The sequence below is a fragment of the Arachis ipaensis genome, chromosome B09 (genome assembly GCF_000816755.2).
Source record: "Arachis ipaensis cultivar K30076 chromosome B09, Araip1.1, whole genome shotgun sequence".
NCBI classification, from domain to species: domain Eukaryota; kingdom Viridiplantae; phylum Streptophyta; class Magnoliopsida; order Fabales; family Fabaceae; genus Arachis; species Arachis ipaensis.
Window position 1 is genome coordinate 2,253,399 of NC_029793.2, and position 15,427 is coordinate 2,268,825.

Here is a 15,427-nt window from a genome sequence, read left to right on the forward strand (position 1 = left end):
GGCAAGAGCAAGCAATTGAAGATTACGGTCAGTATTTTTCAATGGGTTAAGCATCTCTGTTGATGCAGTCTACCATGTCCAAAAGTCGTTAAGACTTTGAGGGGAAATATATTAAAGTAATTTTTATTTTTAATTATCAGCCCATAATGTTTCAAATATAAATTTTGTTTAATGAAAATAATGTAGGTGTATACATCATTTGCTTGACCATTTTCCATTGCGCTTTTCCTCTCAATCTCGCCCATCATTTTCACTCCCATTTATAGCACTCTTTTATGCCACAACAAGACGAGAAAATAAACCTACTTCTTATCGTTATACATAATTTTTTTTAAAATAATTCATCCAACTTATTATTCTTTTAATACTTAATTAAAAGAGTAAAAAATTTAAATACATATATTATTTTTTAAAAGAAAAATGAGTTAGAACTTCTAATAATTTTTCAATTCGTATTATAATGATGAAAATTGTCTTACTATTCAAGTATTAATTATTTTAGAGAAATAATTTTGATAAGTCATTGACACGAACTTTTATTATTGTTATGATTTTTTGTTAACCTCATATTTAATTGTATTGAAAAAGACCGATCATCATTTAATCATTGACTAGAGATATGCAACTTTTAAAATAAAACTAATTTAAAACCATGAATATGATGTGGTGTATGTGAATGTAAATTATATTTAAATATTTTTTATTGATATTAAGAGTATTTTATAAATTATATTTATAATATTAAAAAACAAATATTTATTATAATCAAATATAATATTGTTAAAAAATAAATTATTTAGAATATAATTTTTAACATTGAAATAAATGCACACGTGAAGACAGGCTAGGGAAGGAGTTCGAAAAATCACATGCAAACCGATATAATCAAAAGCATAGGACTAAGGAAGCAACAACATAATTATATTGTTAATGTAATACATTTATTTATTTGTTTATTTTATTTCTCATGCTATCTCTCTATTTGACAATCAAAGATTAATTCATTGTAAATTTGACTTTTATTTAAGTATTTATAATTGACTAATGGCAGCATATATAAAACATATTTGAATCCAAATATATAATACGAATAAGATAATCAACGACTAATTTAAATCGGCTTAATGTAGTAAAATACTAAAATGTTTATATAAGTACATTTTTTTAAAAAAAATTATANTAATTTAAATAAAAGTAAAATAATATTTAGATTCTTGAAGATTTCGATTTTAGATAAATTAGTTTTTAAAGAAAAAAAAGTATCAATTTAGTCATCCACAATATTAAATAGTGAATACATGATATTTTTTTATTAATTCATTAATTAAAATTTATCAATATACTGTTAATTATTTAAACATGTCTATTTATAAAAGATAGTAAGATAAATAACAACTTTTAAAATGAAACTTCACTTATTTTAATAAGATTTGTGATAAATAAAAAATAGTTCATAAAAATTATATGAAAACTCAAAAAATAATAAATATTTTAATGTCCAAAAACTATGTTATTTTTTTACTCAAATAATAATAACGAAACATGTACTATCGTAAATAACAAAATATATAGATAATTTAGTTTCGTTTTACACTATTTATTAAAAAAAAAATATACATATCCATAATTTACTATTTTAAAGAACCGATTTTTTTTTCTTCAAAAACAAATTAATCTAAGTTCAACATCTTTAAAGATCTAATGGTCATTTTACTCTTTAAACCATTGACTAATAATCCCAAAAACTGAGATCACTGGTTCAGTTCTACGATTATTGAAATCATTGATCCTACTGGTGTGTTGTTCTCTCTTTTTGTCTATTAGGCTTTTGTTTTCTTCTCTCAGATCATATTCAGAGACCATCATCAAACAGATATTTGTCTCTGTTCTTTCCCTTTTTCAGAAGAATAAGATTCTCTCTCTCTCTCTCTCAATGTTCTTCTCTTGAGGTAATCGATTTTGTTTGTTGGTTGTGTGATTCAGAGAGAGAGAGACACAATGGAAGCTGTTCTTCAATCAAGGGGGCTTCTCTCTCTCCCAACTAATCCCAGAAACAGGTTTCTCCACTCATCACAAGGCTTAAAGCACAGATTTTTCACACCAAAACCAAAAACCCTTGATGGGTCTTCTCTAACAATTAACAATGGATTATTATTCCCCAAACCGATTAATGGGTTTCCCTCAAAATCTAACATTTATCATGGGTTTTCCAAAAATGAAAAAACTTTGTTCCTTTGCAAAGCTGAGGCGGCTGCTGCTGCTGATGGGTCTGGTGGAGAAGCTGAAAAACAAAAGTTTGTGGGAATTGAGTTAGCCACACTCAAGAAAATTGTTCCATTGGGGTTGATGTTCTTTTGCATCTTGTTCAATTACACAATCCTTAGGGACACAAAGGATGTTCTTGTTGTTACTGCAAGAGGGAGCAGTGCTGAGATCATACCATTCTTGAAGACATGGGTGAATCTTCCCATGGCTATTGGGTTCATGTTGTTGTACACAAAATTGGCCAATGTTTTGTCAAAACAAGCACTTTTCTACACTGTGATTGTTCCATTCATTGCTTTCTTTGGTGCTTTTGGGTTTGTTTTGTACCCTCTCAGCAACTATATCCACCCTGAGGCTCTTGCTGACAAGCTTCTCAACATCCTTGGACCAAGGTTCCTTGGTCCTCTTGCAATCATGAGGATTTGGAGCTTCTGTTTGTTCTATGTCATGGCTGAATTGTGGGGGAGTGTGGTCATTTCAGTGTTGTTTTGGGGGTTTGCTAATCAGGTAATTAATTTTGGTTCATGAAGAGAACCTTCTATATGTTTGATTTTGATTTCATTCTGTTGATGTTATGTGTTAGTTTTAGGTTATATTTTTAACTATGGTATCTTCAAACATGGCATCTTAATTAAAGCCATTTGGTTCCTAGATACGCATATTCCATATGGTGCTTGAACATGGTTGGAAGGGATTTAGATATGGTTACTCAGAATGATTAGCCATTGGATTGTTTTACTTCTCATTATTCCTTGTTTGTCATCTTAATGCTTCTTTTCATTAATATTTCTTCAATTTGCATGTTTGTGTTAATTATTGCTGCTCCAATTTTGATGAGCTGCTTGCATGTGTAAATTTTAGGTTTAATCAGTTTGTGAGGACCTTTAATTTGATAGAAATGGTATATAGAAATACTGGCCTTACTTGATGTAGATTCCTAAACAGGTAGAGTATACCAATTCCATTTGTTCCTCTAAAATGATGTAATTATCATATTTCTGTCATCACTTATACTAAATAGTTGGATTAATCTCAGCTGATGATGCTGGTGGTTTACTAAATAGTAAATAGAATGATGGAATTGAACTCCATGATATAATTTGAAGTCTATGTCTTTTTGTGTTACATCTATGGGCATGATCAAATTTTTTTCGGTAGTGTATTTTACTGGCATCACTTTATTCATGCATTCTCTTTTCTTTTTGGTCAATGGGATTCCCAAGTCATATTCAATATAATAAGTTATTAACCCTTGTTTAAAATTTTTCCGAGTTAGCAAGCACTAATGGTGGTTGCTAGGTGCTTGTTTAATTGCAGTATTGTGTGTCAAATTTTGCATCATCTTTTATGTTATCGGATTCTCAACTGAATTATTCAGTCAATATTGTAGAAATGTATTGATAGGAAAAACTGTCATATAATACCCCCTGTTTTCCCCACAGATAACTACAGTTGATGAAGCAAAACGGTTCTACCCATTGTTTGGACTTGGGGCCAATGTTGCCCTCGTGTTCTCTGGCCGGACAGTGAAATACTTTTCTAATTTGAGGAAGAATTTAGGTCCCGGAGTCGATGGTTGGGCCATCTCACTAAAAGCAATGATGAGCATAGTCGTGCTTATGGGACTTGTGATCTGTTTTCTGTACTGGTGGGTGAATAATTTCGTTCCTCTTCCTACACGTAGCAAGAAGAAGAAGGTAACTTGAATGCCATTATTGTTGTGCCACTAGTCTTTGTACCGGATGCAGACAAAGCCATGTTTATTTCAAGTTTATTCAAATATTAAACATTCTTTGAGGCGGCATCATTTGATTCATGTAGCTGAGTCCACTTATTGGAAAAAGACTTTGTTGTTGTGATGTTTTTTTTGTTTACTACTAATGATCTAAATGGTACTAACATTTTTTTTATTTAAAAAAGAAAAAAACATTTTTGAATAAGTTAGCTTACATCTTACCTTACCATTCAATTTTATAGGAGAAGCCGAAAATGGGAACAATGGAGAGCTTGAAATTCTTGGTGTCCTCAAATTACATCAGGGATCTTGCCACTTTAGTGGTTGCATATGGAATTAGCATTAATCTTGTTGAGGTGACATGGAAATCTAAGCTCAAAGCTCAGGTAAATGTTCAATTACTTTTGTCATAGTTTTGGTTGGATAACTAGCTATTTCACCGCGCTTTTATTGTTCTCTTCTTCACAAACCTCTACAAATTTGCAGTTTCCTAGCCCTAATGAATACTCTTCTTTTATGGGCGACTTCTCGACCGCAACTGGTATTGCCACATTCACAATGATGCTTCTAAGCCAATTTATATTTGAGAAATATGGATGGGGAGTTGCTGCCAAGATCACACCGACGGTCCTTCTATTGACCGGAGTTGGCTTCTTTTCTCTTATATTGTTCGGAGACCCTCTTGGCCCTGCTCTCGCAAAGTTTGGAATGACGCCACTATTAGCAGCTGTGTATGTTGGTGCCATGCAGAACATATTCAGCAAGAGTGCTAAATACAGCTTATTTGATCCCTGCAAAGAAATGGCCTACATACCCTTGGATGAAGATACCAAGGTTCGGATTCTTTCTTGCTAATCCATCATATCTAATACCAAAATCGATCCAAAACTTTTGAATATGATTGTGTCATTGTGCAAAGTTGTGTCTACACTAAGTCTATTATTTCAACATGTTCTAGAAGAAATATTTGCATGCTCCTAGAGCACAAGCAATGCTACTCTAGAACATCTGCACAACTACACATTTTCATTCATTATGTTTAGAAAGTTATATAAAAAAGAAATATTCATTGGTTTCGAATTCCTTGATGTAGGTTAAAGGGAAAGCAGCAATTGATGTTGTGTGCAACCCATTGGGAAAATCCGGAGGTGCTCTTATTCAGCAATTCATGATCTTAACTTTTGGATCACTAGCCAATTCGACTCCATACCTTGGAGGGGTGCTTCTGGCAATTGTTCTTGCGTGGTTAGGCGCAGCCAAGTCCTTGGACACTCAGTTTACCGCATTGCGCCGGGAAGAAGAACTCGAGAAAGAGATGGAAAGAGCATCTGCTGTTAAGATACCGGTAGTGTCCGAGGACAAGGATGGAAACGGTTCTCTTTCGAGCAGCTCACCGTTAAATCCGGCATCTGATGACTCATCAAGTAGTCCATCCGAATCCTCATCAGAATCCTCGTATCCTCGCAATAATTAGAAGAAAAAAGAAAAAGAAAAAGAAGGAAATGCTTCTTTCTATGAAATTTCCTGACAGGGAGAATAATTTTAACTGTTGAGTGCAGTGATAGGTTAAAAAAAAGAAGAAAAGTAATGACATTGTTGTAGGGTTATGACTAAGCTTATAGAATAATGAGTTTGAAGTTTACTCATCAGGATCACATTAGTTTTTTGTTTCCCACAGATAAAAGATGAGTTTGTTTTACTCCTCACTAATTACTATCATCAAGGTTTACCAATTTGGTTAACCACTTTGATTTTACTTATGAAATATAGAACTTTTGTAATAATAGTAGTGTATGTATGGTATGTATTTATTTCTGAAATTTCTTCAAAGTGTTCAAATGCTTGTGTATATATCATGGTAATTTTTTTCTTCCAATGTTTCATAGATGTACAAATGCATGGTTAAACTTTTAAGGGTTGAATTTTGAGGTTTTTGTATTGTTACATGATTTTGTAATGTTAGCTTTTCTAGTTATATATGTTATATTTGTTATTCTGTTTATTTTAGAATGAAGAGAACATCCTCCTAATGTTAACTTTGTTGTTAAAATGGATTTGGAGGATAGTTTGAGGGGAAAAAAAGGACAATGCATATTGAAAAAAATTGTCTTAGCAAAAAGATAATTTGACAAAGTGAAGCTATACTAGCTTCTGAAAATTAGATAAAATTACGTACTTCTAATTTTTTTTTTGGTGTCGTTATATATTTTTAATTTGTGAATGCATATATTAATATTTTCTAAAATTTAAATTATACAACACTTAATAACTTTAATTTTATAAAACGTGAGAGTAACTTTTCCAAATATAATATTAATAGGTATTTATGACAGATTAATAGATATTGTGTAGAATATCACTCAAAATTAGGTGTAAATAAAATTTACTGTAATAAAAATAAGTAATACTATTTTGATATTTTCAAATTTTCATTTGGCTATTAATAATAGTTTAAACAATTGTGCAGTTATGATAGATGATTTAACTGCACTTTTTATTTTTATTATTGAGATTGTGGTGGTATTTTTAAATAATGTGGAGAGTTGGTGTGTTTTTTTTTGTTGTGTGGATTGTCATAAATTTGAGGGACAGTTTTGTGAATTTTAATTTTTTTTTTTTGATGCCACAAATCACAAATCTAACCCTCAGATTTATAACACTATGAAATTTGACCCTCAAATTTTTATATTTCTCCAAATTTGATGGTCAGATTTGTTACTTAAAATTTAATTCATATTAAAAAAAAACACACCAATTATCTATAATGATGAATTACACACAATCTTATTTCATATAAAAAAAATTAGCCACTAAACTAGTCTTTCAAATTTTCATTCAATTAAATTAGTCTTCTAAAATATTCTAAAGTCAATCATGTTCATTCTTATAAGATTTTTCATTTAATCATTTATACCATGTTACTTCCTTATTTATTTATTTTTTTATTGTGACAGATTTAGACTTTCACTAAACATTTTTCTATATAATAAGTTTTGAACTTTTTTTAAGACATTTCTGTTTTATGGTTATGGATAAGGTTAACCAGAACTACATGCTGATTCTGGTTGAATCTTCAGTTCACTTGAATCTTTGTCCTTTGACCGTTAAACCTCACACCATAAACCCCTCTTATCATCTTCACATGTTATCTCTTTCTCTTAAACTCCAACAATGGCATCGTTTCCCAACTCCTCAAAATTCCATCCTCAAAGGGACCCTCCAACTCTTCCCACTTCAAATTCCACAAAGCTCAAAACTTTCACTTTTTCCCATCACAATTTCCATACCCGTAAGTTCAAAAGAGCTAAAAAACCAATCTTGGTCTCAAACTCAAACTCCATTACCACCACCACAAGAAGCACCATTAACAACAACAACAACCCAAGCTACGAAATTTGCCAGCTTTGCCTTGTTGGGAACTTGGAAAATGCTATGAGCTACGTAGACCTTCAAGTTCCCATTGATGAAGAAGCCTATGTTGCTTTGTTGCGGTTATGTGAGTCTAAGCGTGCAAGGAAAGAAGGGTCAAAGGTTTATGCTCATGTTTCAAATTCTTCATTGATGATGACCCTTTTGAGCCTTAAGCTTGGTAATGCACTATTGAGTATGTTTGTGAGGTTTGGGAACTTAGTTGATGCATGGCATGTGTTTGGGAAAATGGATGAGAGAAATGTGTTCTCTTGGAATGTTCTTGTTGGAGGATATGCCAAAGCTGGATTCTTTGATGAAGCACTTGATCTTTACCATAGGATGTTGTGGGGTGGTATGAGGCCTGATATTTACACTTTCCCTTGTGTTTTGAGGACTTGCGGCGGCATCCCTGATTTGGTGAGGGGAAAAGAGGTTCATGGACATGTTATGAGATTTGGCTTTGAATCAGATGTGGATGTGGTTAATGCATTGATAACAATGTATGTGAAATGTGGGGATATCAAGACTGCCCGGTTGGTGTTTGATAAAATGCCCAATAGGGACAGGATTTCGTGGAATGCGATGATTGCTGGATATTTCGAGAATGGAGAGTGTTTGGAAGGACTGAGATTGTTCTGTATGATGCTTGCACTTCCTGTTGATCCGGATTTGATGACCATGACCAGTGTGATTACTGCGTGCGAGATTCTTGGTGATGAGAGGTTGGGGAGGGAGATCCATGGTTATGTCATGAGGACAGAGTTTTGGAGAGACCCTTCAGTTTATAACTCGTTAATTCAGATGTACTCATCTGTTGGGCTTATTATGGAAGCTGAAAAGGTTTTCTCAAGAACAGAACACAGAGATGTCGTGACGTGGACTGCAATGATATCAGGGTATGAGAATAGTTTTCTTCCCCATAAAGCACTTGAAACATATAAAATGATGGAATCGGAAGGCATCATGCCAGATGAAATCACCATAGCAAGTGCACTATGCGCTTGTACTTGTTTAAGCCGTTTAGATTCAGGAATATACCTTCATGAGGTGGCCAAGAAGACAGGGCTCATCTCTTACATTATAGTTGCAAACACACTCATTGACATGTATGCTAAGTGTAAATGCATTGACAAAGCTCTAGAAGTTTTCCACTCTACTCACAACAAGAATATTATATCTTGGACATCTATCATCCTTGGTCTACGGATAAACAACCGGTGTTTTGAAGCTTTATGTTTTTTCAAGGAGATGATGCTTAGACTAAAGCCGAACTCTGTAACATTAATTTCTGTCCTATCAACATGTGCTAGAATAGGAGCTTTAATGTGTGGGAAAGAGATCCATGCCCATGCATTTAGAACTGGAGTTAGCACTGATGGTTTTCTGCCGAATGCGATTTTGGACATGTATGTAAGGTGTGGAAGAATGGAATATGCTTGGAAACAATTCTTCTCAGGTGATCAGGATGTTGCAGCATGGAACATTTTCCTTACAGGATATGCTGAGCGTGGGAAAGGATCACTTGCTCTCGAACTGTTCCATCGAATGGTAGAGTCAAACATCAAGCCGGATGAAATCACATTTATCTCCATACTATGTGCTTGCAGCAGATCTGGTTTGGTGACAGAAGGCTTGGAAATTTTTGACAGCATGAAGTATAAATATTATATTACCCCTAATCTGAAACACTATGCATGCATGGTTGATTTACTGGGCCGTGCAGGTTTGTTGGAGGATGCTTATGGATTCATACAAAAAATGCCAATAAAACCAGATCCTGCAGTTTGGGGAGCTTTATTAAATGCTTGCAGGATCCATCATGATGTCAAGCTTGGGGAACTCGCTGCTGCGAATATCTTCCGAGATGACAGTAGAAGTGTTGGATATTACATTCTTCTATCTAATATGTATGCTGACAGCGAAAAATGGGAGAATGTTGCAAGAGTAAGAAAAATGATGAGAGAAAATGGGCTAGTAGTAGATCCTGGATGCAGCTGGGTGGAAGTCAAGGGAAAAGTGCATGCTTTTCTCAGTGATGATAACTACCATCCCCAAATGAAGGAGTTAAATGGAGCTTTGGACCGGTTTTACAAGAAAATGAAGGAAGCTGGTGTTGAAGGGCCAGAGAGCAATCAATTAGACATAACCAAAGCTTCGAAGGCCGATATATTTTGTGGACACAGTGAGAGACTGGCCATTGCCTTTGGACTAGTTAATTCAGCCCCCGGGACGCCTATTTGGGTGACGAAGAATCTGTATATGTGCCAAAGTTGTCATAACACTGTCAAATTCATCTCCAAGGAAGTTCGCAGAGAGATTTCGGTAAGGGATGCCGATCAGTTTCACCATTTCAAGGGAGGTATCTGCTCTTGCATGGATGAAGGTTATAGGAATTAGCCCTGATTAGCAGGAAAACTGTAATATATGTAGCACAGTATTACAAAGTTAGAATTGCATGAAATTTCAACTTTGTGATCCTGCACCAAAGTGATTAATGTGCCCTATACATAGCAATAGCAACACTATACCAAAAAAAACTAAAGGGCTGTGTTATGTTTGTTGCACATATATTATCTGCATAATATTATGCCCCATATAAAAAACAAAATTAAATTGTAGCCTACTGTCCAATGAGTAATACAAATACAATCATGGTATTTTAGTTACCATTTTTCAATAATCTGCTATTTGATTCCTACATAAGCAATTGTTCTGCTTTTAAACCTGTTTAATTTGATTTTGGTATTGTTGCTTAGCATGATTAACTGTTGGATTGTTTAGCTTCTGTCTATTCCATATTTTCTTTCTGTGCTGATTTTGATTCATTATCTTCATATTTGGATGAGTTTCATGAGAATGGTAATGGCATAATAAATCAGATAATTAGCTTCATATAGATGTGCAAAGCAACAATAGTATCCAAAATTTCATCTCTTCCTCTGTATATGCATTCCTTATATTTGGTCATTTCTTCTACTTTTCTCTTCAATTACTTCTTGTTGAAACTTCAGAGAAGAGTAAAGTAAAAAATTGGAGATATGATTTCACTGGATTTGATGAATTATGTTCATGCCCCATAGTCTCTTACTCTCTTCCTTAAACTGACATTAAGTTCATCTAATTATTATCATATACCTTCAATATTTTGTTGTGACTGTTTTGTTAATATATAATCTCATAATAGCAATAACATTAATACTCGGAGTGAGGGTAATTATTTTGTTTCGAATCATGAATTTTCTTTTTAGTTACTCGTCTAATTGAAATAAAAGGTAAATTAACTGGTATCATTATTAATTAAGCAAACAGAATGATGGATTTTTTCCTTGCTTGTATTTTCTCTTTTTGGACAATAAATTCTTTCTAGTAATTCTAGAAAAACAGTTTATGAAATGGTGGTCAAGAACAAGGGCGGTAACAAATTTCTTGCAGGCAGTTCGCTGTTAAATCCGGCAGCCGGTGACTCCTTGGAACCTCATCACCTCACAACATTTTACAACCTATGCTGCTTTCTTTGAAATATATATAAAACAAAGGTTTGCTTACTTATTGTTTTCAAGTCACCATCATTGTTCTATTAGGCTTTTGTTTTGCTTCAGAGTTTTTACTTACTCCTTTCTAGTTGTAACGTGTAGGTGAAGCCACTTTTGTTTTTCCTATGAAATACAGAACTTTATAATATGTACTTATTTCTAGAATCATTCAGAAGAGTCCCACCATTTTCACCTTTCTTTTTTCACCTTTTACCCTCTTTTTGTTGTCTATAGCTGTGACCTTTTGTGCTGGAGTGGATGAAACAAAATTATAAATGCAGTGGACCAATATCTCTTTGAGCTTCATTTGTCTGCTTCAAATTTGACAAATGAGTATGTTCACGTGCTTGGCTCTCATTTTTCCAACAAAACTATGGGATTTCTTTCTTTTGGGATCTAATTTAAAGTACATGTGTGGTCTTAGGTGATTTGTAATGTCATTATCTCTTTTATATATTGTGATTGTTTTAAATTTTAATCTTAGAATGTGTTGCTAATTTTTTCTGATACATACCCTTATTGATATTTTATTTATAGTAAGCTTCCAAATTACTAGACTATATGATAGTATTTGACAGATTTTTCTCAGAGAAATAAAGTTCTCAGTATTTTTTTTCCAGGACAAATTTGTTCCATGAAACTGGTTTATAAATATGTCATATACTCATATATATGTCACAGTATCCCTTAACTCGATAGACCAATGATTAATCTGCCATGGATTTGAGTTGCATACACAATACGGGATTTAAACACTGACACTTGTTTAAGCGGACGAGTAAGCTAACCACTCGACGAACCCAAGTTAGTTTATACTATATATGTATCCCTACTAGATATTTTTTCTTTTTCAAAAAGAAAATAAAAGAAAAGATCCAAGTACCAAAATCATTGATGAGTGACATAAAAAAAAAAATCATGGATGAGTGCACTTATTATAGATTGCATCATGGTGTTCATTTTTCTTGGAACCTGACCACTTCCCCATGATTTTATTATGGAATGTAACAGGCAATTCCTTCTAAAGAAAAAAAAAAGGTTCCCCAAGTTTCTTTGCTTATCTCAATTGGATTCCTTGTAATGGCAATCAGCATAAGTGTACAATGGACAAAGTCAAAATCCCTTGTGTAATACATGAGATAGAGCGTGAACAAAGGTGTCTATTTCATGTTCCTTTCATGCTATAATTGCTTTTGTTCTCCATATCATATGAAGAGAATAAACAGTTGTATGAGGGGCCAAAATGTAGGATTGGTTAAGATGATATATACAACTCTAGTCCCTTAACTAGAGGTCTCAGGTTCAATCGGGTCGAGTTGAGTCGAATTAGCCAGTTTCCTGGTAAACAGTTGATATGATTTGTTGTTTGTTATAGGGAGAAAAATTAACAGTTGTATGAGTGGTCCTACTCATATATATCAACAAACAAGGCCTTATCCATCATCCTCTCTTCATTCCTTAGCTTCAACTGATTCAAGAAAATCTCACATCCAAATCAAGAGGGCCAACATAGAAAAAAAAAATCAACTTGATATTTTTTATGATATATACTTTTTGTAATGCAGCATAACATGCTTATGACAGCTACAAAAGCAAAAGATTGTACTACTTCTACATTACTTGAGCTTTTCACTGAGATGAAGAATCAAACCAACACAGATTCCATCAATTTTCCACCACCAAGATCTCCATCATCCCAATTCTCCTCTGAATGCTGGTTTGATGATGCATGCATCCTTGACATGGACTACTTTGTCAAGACCCTTTCCGGAATCAAAGCGAAAGGCGTCCGGGCCGACTTGATTGGTTCCATAATCACACATTACGCCTCCAAATGGCTACCTGACCTCTCTGCAGGTGACTTGGCCGAAAAAGGCCTTACGCAATTCGAGGAATCACCAGAGAGCGTCACAGCTTCTTGGATGAAGAAGAGGTTCTTTGTGGAAACATTGGTGGGAGTTCTGCCTCCTGAGAAGGATGCAATCCCCTGCAACTTCCTCCTTCGCCTTCTCCGAACGGCGAACATGGTTGGTGTTGAGGCTAGTTATAGACACGAGCTTGAGAGGCGGATTTCATGGCAGCTTGACCAAGCTTCATTGAGAGAGCTTGTGATTCCATCATTCAGCCACACTTGTGGAACTCTTTTGGATGTTGAGCTTGTTATTAGGCTTGTTAAGAGGTTTGTGGGTTTGGATAGTGAGGGAGCCAAGAGTGGTGCTGCTCTTGTTAAGGTGGCCAAGTTGGTTGACTGCTACCTCGCCGAGGCTGCTGTCGATGCGAATTTGAGCTTGTCCGAGTTTGTCACTCTTGCAGGAGCTCTTCCAAGCCATGCTAGAGCAACAGATGATGGATTGTACAGAGCCATTGACACTTATCTAAAAGTATGCCTTCTATTCTCCTTCATCTGTTCCACAGAATCCATCGCTTTTGGAATTGCATTACATTAATGCAATTCCAAAAGCAACTGATATTGTGGAACGAAGCGATTAATGGTTTAAAATTGGTTGATTACTAGAGTAGTAGAGTAGTTTCATTCAAAAAGAACTCACATTACTATTATTATAACACATTCTCTGTACTCTTTAAGTTATTTACCTAAACATGAAAAGGTGACAAATAGGTGTAGTTTTTGTGTATGGAAATAACAAATTCCTAGTTCCTCTGTAATGCAGGATTCTTTGCACATTATTGATTTGACTTTTCTTTTTTTCAAAAAACAGAAAAGAAAAAGAAGAGGATAGTGTGAGAAACAAACAAAAGGATGATGAATTTGTAGTCTTATTCTGAATATCTCTACACAAACAGTTTCTTATGTTGTTACATGCATGAGAATATTCTTCTAAGTGGAGACACTGAACTTAATTCCACACTTCTCTACACTTGGCTTTTCTGTTGTCTTCACAATCATGCAAGTCAAAAAGAGTAGGGTAAATATTTGAGTTCATCAAAATTTACTGTGAACACTAGATTACTTCCTATCTTAACATGCAAATCAATGTTTCTTAATGTATATAGATATATAGTTTAATTTTGATGCACTGACAGTATAAAGCGTTTTACACAGTCCTGCAATCACATCCGTTCTTTTGGATGACCATTCACGCCATCAATATAAAAAGTAGTTATTTTTACTTTACACGACATTGCATCAAAATTAAATTCTATAGTTATTTGAGGTCAAGTTAAAAGTCCATCTTTTTCTTTTATCACCAACTTCACATAAGTTTGATATGTCAACTCTGTTGTAGGCACATCCAAGTGTGTCCAAGGAAGATAGGAAGGGTTTGTGTAGGCTTATTGATAGCCGGAAACTCACGCCGGAGGCGTCGCTTCACGCAGCTCAAAATGAAAGGTTCCCTGTGAGAGCTGTGATTCAGGTGCTCCTGTCCGAGCAAACTAAATTGAACCGGAATCTAGATTGGAGTGGCTCCTTGATCAGCAGCACTAGGAGCCCGAATGGCGTGCTAGACGCATGTCTTTCGAAGCGCGAGATGAATGCTCAACACATGGAGATAAGGAAGCTCAAGGAAGAGCTGTATAGGGTGCAAAGCCAGTGCAATGCAATGCAGGTTATTAGAGATATTATAGTGTGGTAGAAACTCACGTGCAGTTAACTTTATGTGAAGTTGATAGGTGAGAGACGTGAGATGACAGTTTAGTCAAATCTATCAAATCATTTTACAACTCTCAGCTATCAACTTCGCATGAAATTAACTGTACCTAAATTACATATTTTGGTATTAGTTACAAGTTGGTTGCATTTACCACTTTCGTATAAGGCTGTTAAATTTTCGATTTAGTTCTTAAGATCTTTTAATATTACAATATTTGAATAAATAAATCAATTTTTTTAAAATTTATATTAGATCAGACGATTTTTTTTTTAGGCAGGTTTTTTTCTTTATACAACAATTTTTTTTATGGTCACAATTTTAACGTAGGTACAAATGGAGAGGATGGTTGAAAAGAAGAAAGGGTTCTTCAAGTGGATGAGATTTGGAGTGATGCCTAATGCATTTGGAAGCAAAGGGTTTGGAGGAGTGGAGAAAATTGATGAAGTTGTTGAAGGAGAAGTTGGATTTGGAAGACAAACACCAATGGACATGAAAACCAAGTTGGTCAAAGGTAGGACTCCTCACAAGTGGAGGAAATCCTTGTCTTGAGACAACACTTTCCATGGTTTGTGGAAGAAATTCTTAGATGGTTATGGATTAAGAATTTTTTTTAGAAAAAATATATAATATAGAATGAATGATTTAGAATAAAGGATATTATGTTCTAATATAGTATGTAAGAATTTCTTTTGTTTAGTTGTATTATTAAGCAAGTTATAATGTTGTGTAAGTTAATAATGCAATGGCAAATGTGTAATTAGGTTTATTGTTATTAGGGTTGTGAGACATAAATGTAACATAAGATATTGTTGTATTTTGAATAAACTCGATAAATTTGTGTGAATACTATGATTCATCCATTTTTGGCA

The 15,427-nt window shown here is 34.2% G+C and overlaps 3 protein-coding genes across 5 annotated transcripts; all 3 read left to right on the forward strand.

The window, feature by feature from the left end:
• LOC107618233 (ADP,ATP carrier protein 1, chloroplastic) lies at nt 1,732-5,820 on the forward strand. Its single transcript, XM_016320243.2, has 5 exons — nt 1,732-2,772; nt 3,708-3,962; nt 4,243-4,386; nt 4,487-4,834; nt 5,094-5,820. Exons 1-5 carry the CDS (start codon nt 1,999-2,001, stop codon nt 5,472-5,474), a joined length of 1,902 nt encoding a protein of 633 aa, XP_016175729.1. The 5' UTR covers nt 1,732-1,998; the 3' UTR covers nt 5,475-5,820.
• Nucleotides 6,999-10,435, forward strand: LOC107619519 (pentatricopeptide repeat-containing protein At1g15510, chloroplastic). 2 transcript variants are annotated; one of them, XM_021112544.1, is made up of 2 exons: nt 6,999-8,307; nt 8,827-10,435. In XM_021112544.1, the coding sequence occupies exons 1-2, from the start codon at nt 7,172-7,174 to the stop codon at nt 9,806-9,808; spliced, it is 2,118 nt and encodes a 705-aa protein (XP_020968203.1). In that variant the 5' UTR covers nt 6,999-7,171; the 3' UTR covers nt 9,809-10,435. The 2 variants fall into 2 exon arrangements, with proteins under 2 accessions (XP_020968203.1, XP_016177301.1); XM_016321815.2 differs by having other exon boundaries at nt 6,999-10,435.
• Nucleotides 12,024-15,412, forward strand: LOC107619394 (coleoptile phototropism protein 1). 2 transcript variants are annotated; one of them, XR_001615632.2, is made up of 4 exons: nt 12,024-13,325; nt 14,193-14,513; nt 14,886-15,202; nt 15,238-15,412. XR_001615632.2 is itself a non-coding variant. In XM_016321677.2 (3 exons), the coding sequence occupies exons 1-3, from the start codon at nt 12,504-12,506 to the stop codon at nt 15,105-15,107; spliced, it is 1,365 nt and encodes a 454-aa protein (XP_016177163.1). In that variant the 5' UTR covers nt 12,024-12,503; the 3' UTR covers nt 15,108-15,412. The 2 variants fall into 2 exon arrangements, 1 of the variants encoding a protein (XP_016177163.1); XM_016321677.2 differs by having other exon boundaries at nt 14,886-15,412.